Source organism: Sinocyclocheilus anshuiensis, unplaced genomic scaffold, assembly GCF_001515605.1.
Source record: "Sinocyclocheilus anshuiensis isolate Anshui unplaced genomic scaffold, SAMN03320099.WGS_v1.1 scaffold1143, whole genome shotgun sequence".
NCBI classification, from domain to species: domain Eukaryota; kingdom Metazoa; phylum Chordata; class Actinopteri; order Cypriniformes; family Cyprinidae; genus Sinocyclocheilus; species Sinocyclocheilus anshuiensis.
Genome location: NW_015546123.1, coordinates 1,145,647 through 1,157,670, shown reverse-complemented (window position 1 = coordinate 1,157,670; position 12,024 = coordinate 1,145,647). Strand labels below are relative to the sequence as shown.

General features: G+C 36.4%; 2 protein-coding genes across 8 annotated transcripts in view; both read right to left on the bottom strand.

The window, feature by feature from the left end:
• Positions 1 to 5,843: 5,843 nt before the first annotated feature.
• LOC107701015 (cystatin-like protein) lies at positions 5,844 to 7,153 on the bottom strand. The gene is made up of 4 exons (XM_016502909.1): positions 6,877 to 7,153; positions 6,620 to 6,715; positions 6,458 to 6,526; positions 5,844 to 6,327 (listed from the first exon to the last, which is right to left on the bottom strand). The coding sequence occupies exons 1-4, from the start codon at positions 7,054 to 7,056 to the stop codon at positions 6,205 to 6,207; spliced, it is 468 nt and encodes a 155-aa protein (XP_016358395.1). The 5' UTR covers positions 7,057 to 7,153; the 3' UTR covers positions 5,844 to 6,204.
• Positions 7,154 to 9,931: 2,778 nt separating this feature from the next.
• LOC107701012 (poly(U)-binding-splicing factor PUF60-like) overlaps positions 9,932 to 12,024 on the bottom strand; it is a 26,241-nt gene continuing 24,148 nt past the window's right edge. For 4 of the 7 annotated variants that reach the window (XM_016502901.1, XM_016502902.1, XM_016502906.1 and 1 more), the window contains one exon: positions 9,934 to 10,676. In XM_016502901.1, the coding sequence (XP_016358387.1) occupies positions 10,377 to 10,676 (300 nt within the window). In that variant the 3' untranslated portion in view covers positions 9,934 to 10,376. Of the gene's footprint in view, positions 10,677 to 12,024 lie in introns of all 7 variants that reach the window. The other 3 variants (XM_016502904.1, XM_016502905.1, XM_016502900.1) reach the window with 2 other exon arrangements.

Here is a 12,024-nt window from a genome sequence, read left to right as displayed (position 1 = left end):
CTATCTGTCTGTTTGTCTGTCTATCTATCTGTCTGTCTGTCTGTCTATCTATCTATCTATCTGTCTGTCTGTTTGTCTATCTATCTCTGTCTGTCTGTCTGTATCTATCTATCTGTCTGTCTGTCTGTCTATTTATCTATCTCTGTCTGTCTATGTCTGTCTGTCTGTCTGTCTATCTATCTATCTGTCTGTCTGTCTGTCTATCTAACTATCTGTCTGTCTGTCTATGTCTATCTATCTGTCTGTCTATCTCTGTCTGTCTGTCTATCTATCTATCTGTCTGTCTGTCTGTCTGTCTATCTGTCTGTCTGTGTCTATCTATCTGTCTGTCTATCTATCTATCTGTCTGTCTGTCTATCTATCTATCTATCTGTCTGTCTGTCTGTCTATCTATCTAGCTATCTCTGTCTGTCTATTCGTTCTATCTATCTATCTATCTATCTATCTATCTATCTATCTATCTATCTATCTATCTATCTCTGTCTGTCTGTCTGTCTATCTATGATTAGTGACTGGTGTTTTTAATGGCGAAAATAATTTATAAGAACTGCAAGAATCTAAATAGATTTATAAATATTAACTTTTTTTGTCAGATATGACATTATTCAGCACTAATATGTTTGCTTCCTTTTTGTATTTCACTACTAAAATTTTGTTCAAATAATCAGTTGCAAAGGTCATGTTTCTTCACATTTATTTCCACACATTCTCTGTCACACTTTTCATATTAATTCAAAATATGACACCTTTCTCCATTCTTAGTTTGCCATTCTCAAGTAAATGCAAGACTGCAAAAAAGTAAAGACTGTATTAACATTAATCCAGGGACCTTTATCAATTTTATTTTAAGGTGTATTATTAGATGATTTGTTCTGAAACAAATGGTCATCATCATATAACTGATTTTCATACTTATATATCGCCTTAATTTCAAAGAGTACAAGTAAATCGAATTTAACCCCAAAAATTGATTTGTTTAATTTGAACTGATTTGAACATTAACATAAGCTAAATATTAATCTTAGCTAGTTTTATGTCATCCCCTTGAACTATTCTTGTTGTCCATGTTAATAGATTATAAATGGTTAAATGGTAGTATAAATAGTTACGTATAGTTATTTAACCCTGCAACGAATTATAGAAATAAACCTGGTTTAATGGCTAGTTAATAAATAGGGTATGCTTACGTTTTTTAGACACTGTAACCTCTTCCATTAGATTTTTTACTTTTAATGAACTTGATTAATACACTAGTAAATTTTAGTGGTCCATTTGAATAATTGTTTAAGTGCATATATTCCATGTAACTTCTCTTTCTCTTCTTTAATATGCAAGGCAAAACATACTGTTAAATATCTTTTCAAGACTTTTGTGGACCTCCTTGTTGTAAGGCAATTTCAGTAAGTGTGCCAAAAATTGTCTAACAATCACGATTTGTAGATAGTTTATTTGTGGAAACTTCGAGGACAATTTTACAATGTTTTTTTATTAATATATTTAGACGTGTAACTTTAAAACTTTTTATACAACTATTAATTTGCCATTATTTAACACCAAGTACATACTATAAGGATACTGTAAAATGTCCATATTTCTCTCAAAAATATAACTGAGTGAAAATACACATTAATCTTCATCATGAAATTCTATATGTATTTTAAAAGTATGCATGTGCATGGTTAAAGATCTATCTTTTTTTGTTTAATATAAAATGGCTCTTCATATGGTCAATTCAGCAACCCAACCCCCCCTCTTTGTTACTGGAAAAGCAAATTTGTTTTTTCATGACTTCAGCATGTTACACAACTCATGGGTTATTCTTATATTCAGACAGACATCTAGCCGCCTTGTCCATGTGCTTCCGTTATTGCAACACACTAACTTTGGCTCAAGTGTGGAGGACGTTTAGTACTCAAAAGCATACAAAAGTTAAGCCTGCAAGAAAGAAAGAAACATAGGTTATGATTAATTTAAAATGATTAATATAAAAAAATCGCCTCGGATAATTTCTCTAACATGATCCTCAACCTTCATTCATCAGATTAATTTGACATGCTTACATCAACCAATTATAAGTCTTACAGTGAGTAAAGTAGTACAGGTGCATCTCAATAAATTAGAATGTCGTGGAAAAGTTGCACCTGCAGTTGCTGGTAACATAAGCTTAAGCAACGGTCAAAAACATTACCAATACAGTGCGAAAGAATTTCTAACAGAGTCTAACAATCTAATCTATTGTTGATAAATTGTGCTTTAATGCCACCTGATATCTCTCTGATTTTTTGTGTTAGCCAATACTAAGTTATATTCCTTCCATCAGCATCCTATACTGGAATGAAAATACAACACATTTTCCCAATTTTACCAGATGCACATACCATCTTCTCCCAACATTCTATCCAGAGTCATCCTATTTTCAAAATTCACAACAAAAGAATTTGATAATTTTTACAGATTCCAAATCTTGTTTTCAAGCTATGGAAAATTAAAAACGGAATAAATTGCAATTTAACTATAGTAGACCTTTCACAGTCAATTTTTAGTATTATCTTCTTCTGGATTTTGGGTCATATTGGACTATTAGGAAATGAACAAGTTGATACTGTTGCAAAGGAAGCTGTCAGTTTGGGTACAAATTGTCAAATGTTTCTCACAGACTTGCTCTGAATTCTTACATAATAAGCAAATGGCAAGAAGAATGGGACACATGTACAGATTACATGAAATTCATCCTAAAATTTCTAACAGACTTTTATTCCCTTTCAAAGCATTCAAATGTTGTTTAGGACATTTAAGAAATTTGTTCTCAACAATTAACCAACTTAACTCTGTTTTCTCCATGTTTTACAAACTGGGACTTATCACCAGATAATTTCTCAAGCACTCTTTATTCAGTAGCATAGGCCTTTTAACCCGAAAAACTGCTCAACTTACTTTGCTCATGTTAACAGTAACAAGACAATATTTCATATTTTTGACCGAATCAGTTCTATGAATTCCATTATGACATGCTGAAATGTTATAAAAGAAAGTGAGGTGTGGGGTGGACAGAGCAAGCTTGCTTGCTTTGACTTCCCATGTTATACGCTGCGCAAATGTGGCCCTGTTTTATTTCTTCCACAACAATAACCTTGGTACTGACCAGGATACTTAATCTAATTTATCCATGGCCAGTATTTTATTAGGCATATTCTGCCTTGTGTGCCCACTTAATAAATTTTAGATACAGCTGTTTTGATGGAATGATTTATTTGCCTTAGTGTCTCTTCGAACACTATCTCTCATTTCATACAACACCATCACACACTTTCACTTCCCCCCCTCTGGCCAGAGCATCATCAATTTTTGTCTGCCTCAGCAGATTGTGAACTGAATGGGAAATGAGATATGTATTGTGTGTGGAATACCACTAAATCTTAACGGGCAACACAACTTTTGGCAGATGCTACTGAAGACTGTGCACTGTAAAACATTTTCACCCCTTTCAACTTAAAAACGAAAGTTTTGTGGCTGCCTTAAAATTTTAAGTTAAATCAACTTAAAAGTACAAGTCATTTCAACTCACTAATTTAAATCTTGCCTAGTGCCGAATTGTTTTATTGAAGTTCATTTGACTTTTAAGACCTTTGTTCATCTTCAGAACACAAATGAGGATATTTTTGATGAAATTCGAGAGCTTTCTGACCCTCCATTGGCAGCAACGCAACTAAAACATTCAAGGTCCAGAATGGTAGAAAGACATCATTAAAGTAATCCATGTGACTCCTGTGGTTTAACCTCAATTTTATGAAGCAATGCACGTGCTGTGTTTGTGCAAAAAACACATTTTACAGCTTTATTTTCTAAAAATATTGATCTGCCACATACGCTCATAAGAGCATCATGACGCATGTATGTTGTGTTCACGCTAGAGTTGACATTGTAGCATGAACAAGCTTTGACACATGGATTACTTTAATGATGTCTTTCCTACCGTTCTGGACCTTGAATGTTTTAGTTGCGTTGCTGCCAATGGGGGAACAGAAAGCCCTCGGATTTCATCAAAAATATTTTTGTTTGTTCTGAAGATGAACAAAGGTCTTACAGGTGTGGAACGACATGAGCGTGAGTAATTAATGACAGCATTTTCATTTTTGGGTGAACTATTCCTTTAATAGGTCAAACCACACTGACCGGTGGATCTGCATCTCCAATTGCAGCGAAATCGTTTCCTCACTCAGGACGCGTCCTGGGAAAATGGCACGTATGGTCACCCTAGCCTATACGATACAAAATGTATGCGTATACAGCTAAAAGCGTCTCCGTGTGGACGGGGCCTATTCTTTCAGGAGGGAAGCTGAAGGCCCATCAGCTACTTTCTCTTCTCTCTGAAACCGGGTTTCTGCTTCTCTCCCGCTCCAGTCTATTCGTATTCATTCCCATTTATCAAGGAGCCTGTTCCAGAAGTTGCCCGGTCATAGCTAAAATCTGAAAACTCAGAGAACCACATGAATCAAATTGATCCTTTGTAAATTCTGACCACAGTTGTGTCTGAGCAATCAGCTCTTTATTTAAATTACACTTTTTGACTTTTTAAATTCTCTTTCGATGGTCTGTTAATTTCGTTTTAATTTCATTTTCGTGGTTGAGCAGCAGTTCCCCATTCTATTTTTATAAAGCAAGTTCTTCTTTGCAGTGAAAGAGCAAGCAATTTCTTCTTTGCAAAAAACAGAAAACAGCAGTCAACTCTAATTAATATAGAATATGGTGTATAATGTAATAGCAACGAATTCTTTGTCTTTTTCTCTTTTACTAGAAACTAAAATTACTGTGAGATGTCTGTTATGTGTCTGTTCAAATCAAACTTTCTATTTAAGTTGGTCACTTGATCTCATTCAACACAATACACAAGAGTTACCTTAGTTAACATAAACCAAAATCGTAGAATCTCTGCAACGGATCAACTTTTCATACCATCTCCCAGGGATAACGGGATACAAATTCTAGTCATCTTCAGATACAGAGTATAATATTTAAACGTGTTGTTATTATCTTACTATTTATTCATCACTTTAGAGGACTCGTTCCTCAAATTGATGTATGGTCCATAACCCATCTGAGCCAATACATACATAATTCTAATTCCATCCCATAAAAATTTGTCCATGACTCAAAATTGCATAATTCTCACAGAGGGCTTCACAGGGGCATGTCCTATTATTTAATGTTTTATTTATAAATGTAAAAAATGTATAAATCTCAGGATAACAATGATCTTTTTCAATTCTTTTAACAATTCTCTCTTGATTTTTATTTTCAGTCATGCTTTTAATTCATCACCTTGATTAAATTCTCTTATTGCAAGAGCAAGTTGTAGTACTACAGCCTGCTTTTGGGATAATTGCCCTGCCGAATATAGTGACAGCATTCCGTTAAGACGCTGCTATCACTACCTACCTAAATTACCAGGCGAGTGTCAGATCTCTAGCATCTATACATCACTCCCTCATATGAGCGTAGAATCTTTAGCACTTATAATTCTAAGCTGCAGCATAGGTTGCTCTTTGCAGGAACAAAGTTTTATTGACAGCTTGTGATTGTTAATCACAACAGAGAAGTACATTTTTCATTTTTGGTATAAATTCCCCTATGCACCTTACTTAAGTTAAACCAAAGGTTTCCCAACAACAAAATTATCCTCAGGTGACTTCTTTTACCACACTGGAGATCAAGACGTTAGACAATTCAGTTAGGAATTACTGTTACCCATCGCCTAAGAGTATCAACTATCACTCGGAACTAAGATCTCTAGTGTTCCACTACACCTTCTGTATACCTGCAGTAACCAGACAGACTAAAGACAATGCCTTTAGATATGATTTAATCACGGCCAAGAGGACCTCATACCAATCACAGAGAATCCTCATGACAAAAAGAATACAACAGTTTATATTGCATATGTGCATGGCAAAGATGACATTGATTCATTACATATTTTTTGTCTAATATTATTGGCTCTTCATATGAAGACCTGGCAAAGCAAATTTGTTTTTTGGTTACTTTTTTTTAATTTCATTTATTTGTACAGGCATACAAATGTTAAGCCTGCAAGAAAAGAAACATGTTACATTTAATATATACTGTATATATATTAAATGTAACATGTGAAGGATTTTTTTTTTTTTTAAATGGCCAGTTGCAATTGTCCTTGATCCTTTTTACATCTCAGATGCATCCAAGACATCCAATTTGTTGCTGTTCATTTCCTGATTTTTGGAACATTGCATGTGCTGACCCAGTACGATGAATATTCACTGACAGGGAACATTTCTCCATCCTTTTTTTTATCTGCAATGAGAACAGTAAGAACCTTTTAGTGCAGGAATATCTTGACAACAAACAGCATGGATCATCATGGTGTTCTGTGAATGTAGGAGGTTTATGTCCCCATGGACTAATATAGTAATATGTGATTGACCTCTTCCGTTTGTTTGAGAAGTAAACATCGTTCCATGGTTCCTTTACAGTCAATACAGGAAAACTGAGGCTGAGAAAAATACCATAGAAATGTGTGAAACTGTCAGTTTTTCTACAATGACTTCTACATTTAGACAATTCTTCTCTGATAGTGAATACTTACTGGCTTATTGTGAAGGCTACATTCTTTCCGATGGACACTCGGTGTTGTGCGGTTACATGAGGTGGGTCTCAGTACCACATTGACCATATTGTTATTCTGTCACAGATATACGTACATGTAACTCTAGCATAAAAACTAGCAACCAAATATACATGTAGAAGAAGCTTACTTTTTTATGGAATACTTTAAGTACATGCACAGAAAACAAATAATCAAAACAAACCCACAAATTACAGAGTATGAATGAAATAACTTACTTGATTGACAATGGTGAAAAAGTCAAGGTGTTTGCCGTTTCCATAATCCTTATTGGCTTGTGCTATTGCCTTGTCAACAATTTTTCTATCATCATCATTTAACTTATCATATATCATTCCCTTTGCCTTTGTTGACTCCAGCAGCAACAGAGTGTTAAGCAGGAACAGTAAGCCTCTCATCTTGACCAGTAACGGAAGTGCTGTGCTGTTTGCCTGATGTGTTTCAGAATCAGTTACTGGTGTCAGGTCTACACAGATCACAACAGCTGTGATTGGTTTGCTTTGTAAGCAGAGGCCCTCCCCTAAGATGATGGAAAAAAAAAAAAAGGATTTCTGCAGGTTTTAACTTTAAGGTAAATGTAAGTCATTAAGCACTTTTTAAAGATCAAGTAAAGAAAAAAAAAAACATCTGGAATAAAAGGGAACGAAATGTGTCTACATATTTTCTCTAAATGTACGAGTTGTATTTATAGCAACATTTCAAAGTTTCAAAAGAAAAAAAAGAATTTAGTTAAACATACAGTGGTGGCCAAAATGATTAAACATTAGAATTTTCACCAGCTAAAAAATGGTTTCAAGTCAGTTATTTATATATTTTGCTGTAGTGTGTCAGTATATCAGTTTACATGTCGAAACATTCATTTTGCCATTAATTGTAATAATCCAGTGAGATTTTTGTTTGCACAAGGAGTCTGACAACAGAGATCTGATCTCAACCATCATCAGTCCGTCTGGAATGACATGAAGAAACAGAAAAACCTGAGACAGACTAAATCCAGAAGAACTGTGGCAATGTCTCCAAAGACGCTTCAAGAAACCTTCCTGCAAAGCTCCAGTACTGTTAAATGTTTTAGGCACTTGTGTAAAAATGCTGTAAAGTGAGGATGCTTTCAAAAATAATGTCATAAATAGATTCTCTTTATCAATTAACTTCTATTAACTAAATTAAATCAACATTCGGTGTGACCACCCTTTGCGTTTAAAGCAGCTTTTGCCCTAGGTGCACTTGTGCAGTTTTTCAGCTAGCTTTGCAGGTAGGTCTCTTGAAGCATCTTGGAGACGTTGCCACAGTTCTTCTGGATTTAGTCTGTCTCAGTTTGACTCGGTTTCTTCATGTCATTCCAGACGGACTGATGATGGTGAGATCAGATCTCTGTGTGGAGCACTGGCTGTTATTAGACTTGTGCAAAAAACAAAAAAAAAACTAGCAGTGCAAAGAACATTTCCCCAACTGACCTACATTTCTAAACCACAGTATTTAGAAAAGATGTAAAAATGACCAAATTAACATAAAACATCCTATCTATAATCACCAAACAACAACCTTTAACATCTCTTAAAATGTATCAAATGTTTTTAAAACCTTTATTAATACCGGTAATTTATTCCATGCAATTGCACTTCTTTTTTATAATCCCCATAAATCAGAAGCAGTGTCTGGAAAATCTAGTAGCCCCTCACTGCAGAACAAAGATCCAGGGGGCGGGGTTGGATCCACATCTAGGGGGTGGAGGGGGTAGGTTTAGGGGTGGAGATGGGTGGGTTTAGGGATCAGGGGGTGGAGACGGGTAGGTTTAGGTATATGTAAGGTGGGAGGAGTTGGATCTGGATCCAACCTCGCCCCCTGGATCTTGTGTTCTGCAGTGAGGACCATCAGAAAATACGCTGTTTCAGATTTTCCCGCTTATGACTGGTGACGATCTGCCCTATTCGCATGAACCCCGCCCTGACTGAACCGCACATAGTCGGCCATGTTTATATCGTCGCAATAGCGCCTATTTACATACTGTCTGCGCCACATAAGCCTTACAAATGTACAAATAAAGAGTATCCAAAGACTCACAGCATCTGAGCCACGGAGCACGTTGTGGATGAATATCATTTATGGAAGGAAATGTGCCAAAGTTACATATATTTGTGCAAATCATTTTATGCCTGACTGCTTCGTAAACAAGGGTCAGTTCAACAGAGGATTTGCACAGAAGCTGATTCTGGAAAGATGTCTCAATACCAGCTGTTCATGCTCAAACATCATAACCTGAACAAGAAAGACTAGCCTCATATTTTCTGAATGTTTTCAAATCACGTTTTCGGATATGCTTGTTAGCATGCTGTACAGCTGTGACTAAAACTACCACTGTCTCTGACTGTATTCACAGAGAGCAGAGCTAGGTCTTAGATTTATCCCGGAAACGATCCCTCTCTGCAGATTTCATAAATAATTTCTGACACTTTGGCTGCGTGAGATCCTCCAGTTTTGTTGTTGACGAACTATCTGAAGTGCTAGATGTAAAGGCCCCGCCCTCTTCTGGTAAAGGGGCAGAAGCAGCAGCTCATTTGCATTTAAAGGTACACCCACCCAAAGAGGGGCAAATTTGACACGCTATAATAAAAGATCTGTGGGATATTTTGAGCTGAAACTTCAGACACATTCTGGGGACACCAGAGACTTATTACATATTGTAAAAAGGGAATAATAGGTCCCCTTTAAAAATATTTTTTTCCCCCAACTGATATACAGGCTTAAAATCTTGAAAATGAAAGAGGATTATTTTTTTTTAACATTATTCAAACTTATTTTGAGCCTTCTGCAATTTATCTTTCGTACTCTGCGGACACCTGTCCAAATAAAAGGCTGCATAATCAAAGTGTGGTTGTATAAAATAGTGATGTATTAGTCAGTGTAAAAAAAAAAAAAAATCCTCAAGCCACAACCTTAGGGTTTATTTGATGCTCCTGATGTTTACCATGTTTTCCTGCTTTCAAAGTACAAGTTTATACGTCACCCCTGATAAAACATTCAATGTTTGATTTTGAGTCAATGTTGATGAACTCAAAGCAACATATGCAAATATTACCCTTGACTCATGGCTACATTTGTATTCACCATTTATACCATGTTTATTTAACTTTATTACACTTTAACCATAATTCCAGTTACTCTTCTAAACAGAGGACAATAATCACAAAAACAACCACTGTTTAAGTGCATTTCAAAACGATGAGCTTCCATACAATTTCATAAAGAGATAAGTCTGAAACAGACCCAAGTGTCATATTTGAAGAATTTATTGTTCATTTGAAACCAAGAGCATCATAACAGGCTAATGACAATATTTTAAACAATAAGAGGGGGAGGGGGGGCGGGGAGGAGGGAGGGGGAGATGACAAAGCAACTGAATTTGAAGAACATCTGATGGAATGGGAAGTAAACTAATGACCCAAAAAAGGAGGGAAGGAGAGGGGGCATTCAGTCGTTCACATTAACGTACAGCAATAATAAAAAAAATATTCATGAGCATTTCCTTGCCTCTGTCCCAAGAAGGGATCATTAATAATATTAATATCAACATCGATAAAAAATAATTACAAGTTATAAAGAGAAGCCAGTACCACTGGGAAGAGTGGCTGGCGGCTGTTTCTGTATAAGTGAGAAAGAGGAAAGGGAGAGATGGAGAGAGGAGAAAAGGTTATGAAGGGCAGTATGTATTTTTGACAGTCTATGCAGAGAGATCACTGTTCTCAAACCGTTCCTGATCATACACCTCAGCGATGACCTTGCGACCTCCGAACCAGCGGTTGTTGAGTGCCTGAATGGCCTTGTTCATCTCTGATGCCGCTGAAAACTCAACAAAGATCTTGACAATGACTTCAGCATCCTCCTCCTCGCCCTGCTTCTCCTGATAGATGATCACTCTATTAACGGCTCCAAACTTCCCACATTCCTCCGTTACTTCTCCTTCCAGATCGTCATCTATGTCCTCAGGTCCAACCATGTTCCTGAGCACCATAACCGTAGTCTGTGGACAGAGCATACAAAAAAGTGTTTAAATGTCACTGCTCTACAACATTCAAAAGTAAAAACAATTATTCAGAAGGATGCATTTTATTGGTCAAAAGACTTTTATAATGTTACAAAAGATTTCTTATTTAAATAAATGCAGTTTAATCAAAGAATCTTGGAAAAAGAAAAATGTTTCCACAAATTAAGCAGCACATCTGTTTTCAATATTGATAAATGTTTCTTGTGCACCAAATCAGCACATTAAGATGATTTCTGAAGGATAATGTGATTCTGATGACTAGAGTAATGGCTGCTGCAAAATCAGCTGTCACCACAGGAATAAATTACATTTTAAAATATATTAAAATAGAAACAGGGCTCTACAGTCACACCAAAATTACTGCATGCTACTGTGAAAAAATATTTAAGAGCACCTGTGCAACTCATCAGGGGCTCAGTAATAGCATATTGGCGGAACAGATTTTCCAAACACGTGTACTGGTGTTTGCACTCTGGAGAGCATCAACAGTTTCTATCCACAACGTGTTTTGGCAGTGTTAAGCAATGTAGCCCATCACAGATATATCTGTTGATTTCTTGAATGCAATGGCCAATCTGGGGCCCGTTCTTCGTATGTTGCTAACTCAGTTAGCTGGATTTAATTGTTGACGATTTGGCATGATCTTGGATTATTTGGTTCTTTGAAGCTCATCCCAGAGTTGCTGTCATAGCAACAGGTCCGTAAGCTTAAACCTGCTCGGGAGCAGGCTTATTTCATGTACACAGGATTAGATCGATTTTAAGCAGAATTGATACTTAAAATCTGTCCCAGCCACCGCTACTTTATTACAAGAGTACCCTACTAATCCAGGGACAATAATTTAAAATAATAATCATTTAAAAATTAATTTAAAGATAATATAATAATGTTGTGTAGTAGTGTTGTCAAAAGACCTGGTATTTCGGTACCAAGTCGGTACTAAAAAAAATGAAAACGTTACGGTACCAGGTTTTCTTAAGTACCGGTTCTTGATGCGCCATCAGAAAACTATCCTCTTCCAGTGTTGCCAAGTCCGCAGTTTTCCCGCGGAATTGGGCTGCTTTAACATTGTTGCCGCGGGTTGTTTTTCATGTCCGCGGGTTGAAAAACGACCCCATTAACGTGATATTTAGCCCCTGGAATGCGAATTTTACCAGGGGAACCCCGCCAAAACATGCGTATTTTATCCCCGGAATGCGATTTTTAACGGGGGACTTCCTCGAAATGCGATTGGGCGGGTTTTGTTGTGAAAACCTGGCAACCTCTTCGTAAAAGCAGTGGCGACCTCAAGAGGAGGAAGAGCATCAAACTAACAAAACACCCC

What these genes read in the sequence shown, in the direction of transcription:
- LOC107701015 (XM_016502909.1), bottom strand. Translation starts at nt 7,056, where the DNA reads ATGAGAGGCTTACTGTTCCTGCTTAACACTCTGTTGCTGCTGGAGTCA. An exon ending in TTTTCACCATTGTCAATCAA is followed by an intron (nt 6,716 to 6,876) that starts GTAAGTTATTTC and finishes TATCTGTGACAG; the next exon opens with AATAACAATATGGTCAATGT. An exon ending in TTCTCAAACAAACGGAAGAG is followed by an intron (nt 6,328 to 6,457) that starts GTCAATCACATA and finishes TTCTCATTGCAG; the next exon opens with ATAAAAAAAAGGATGGAGAA.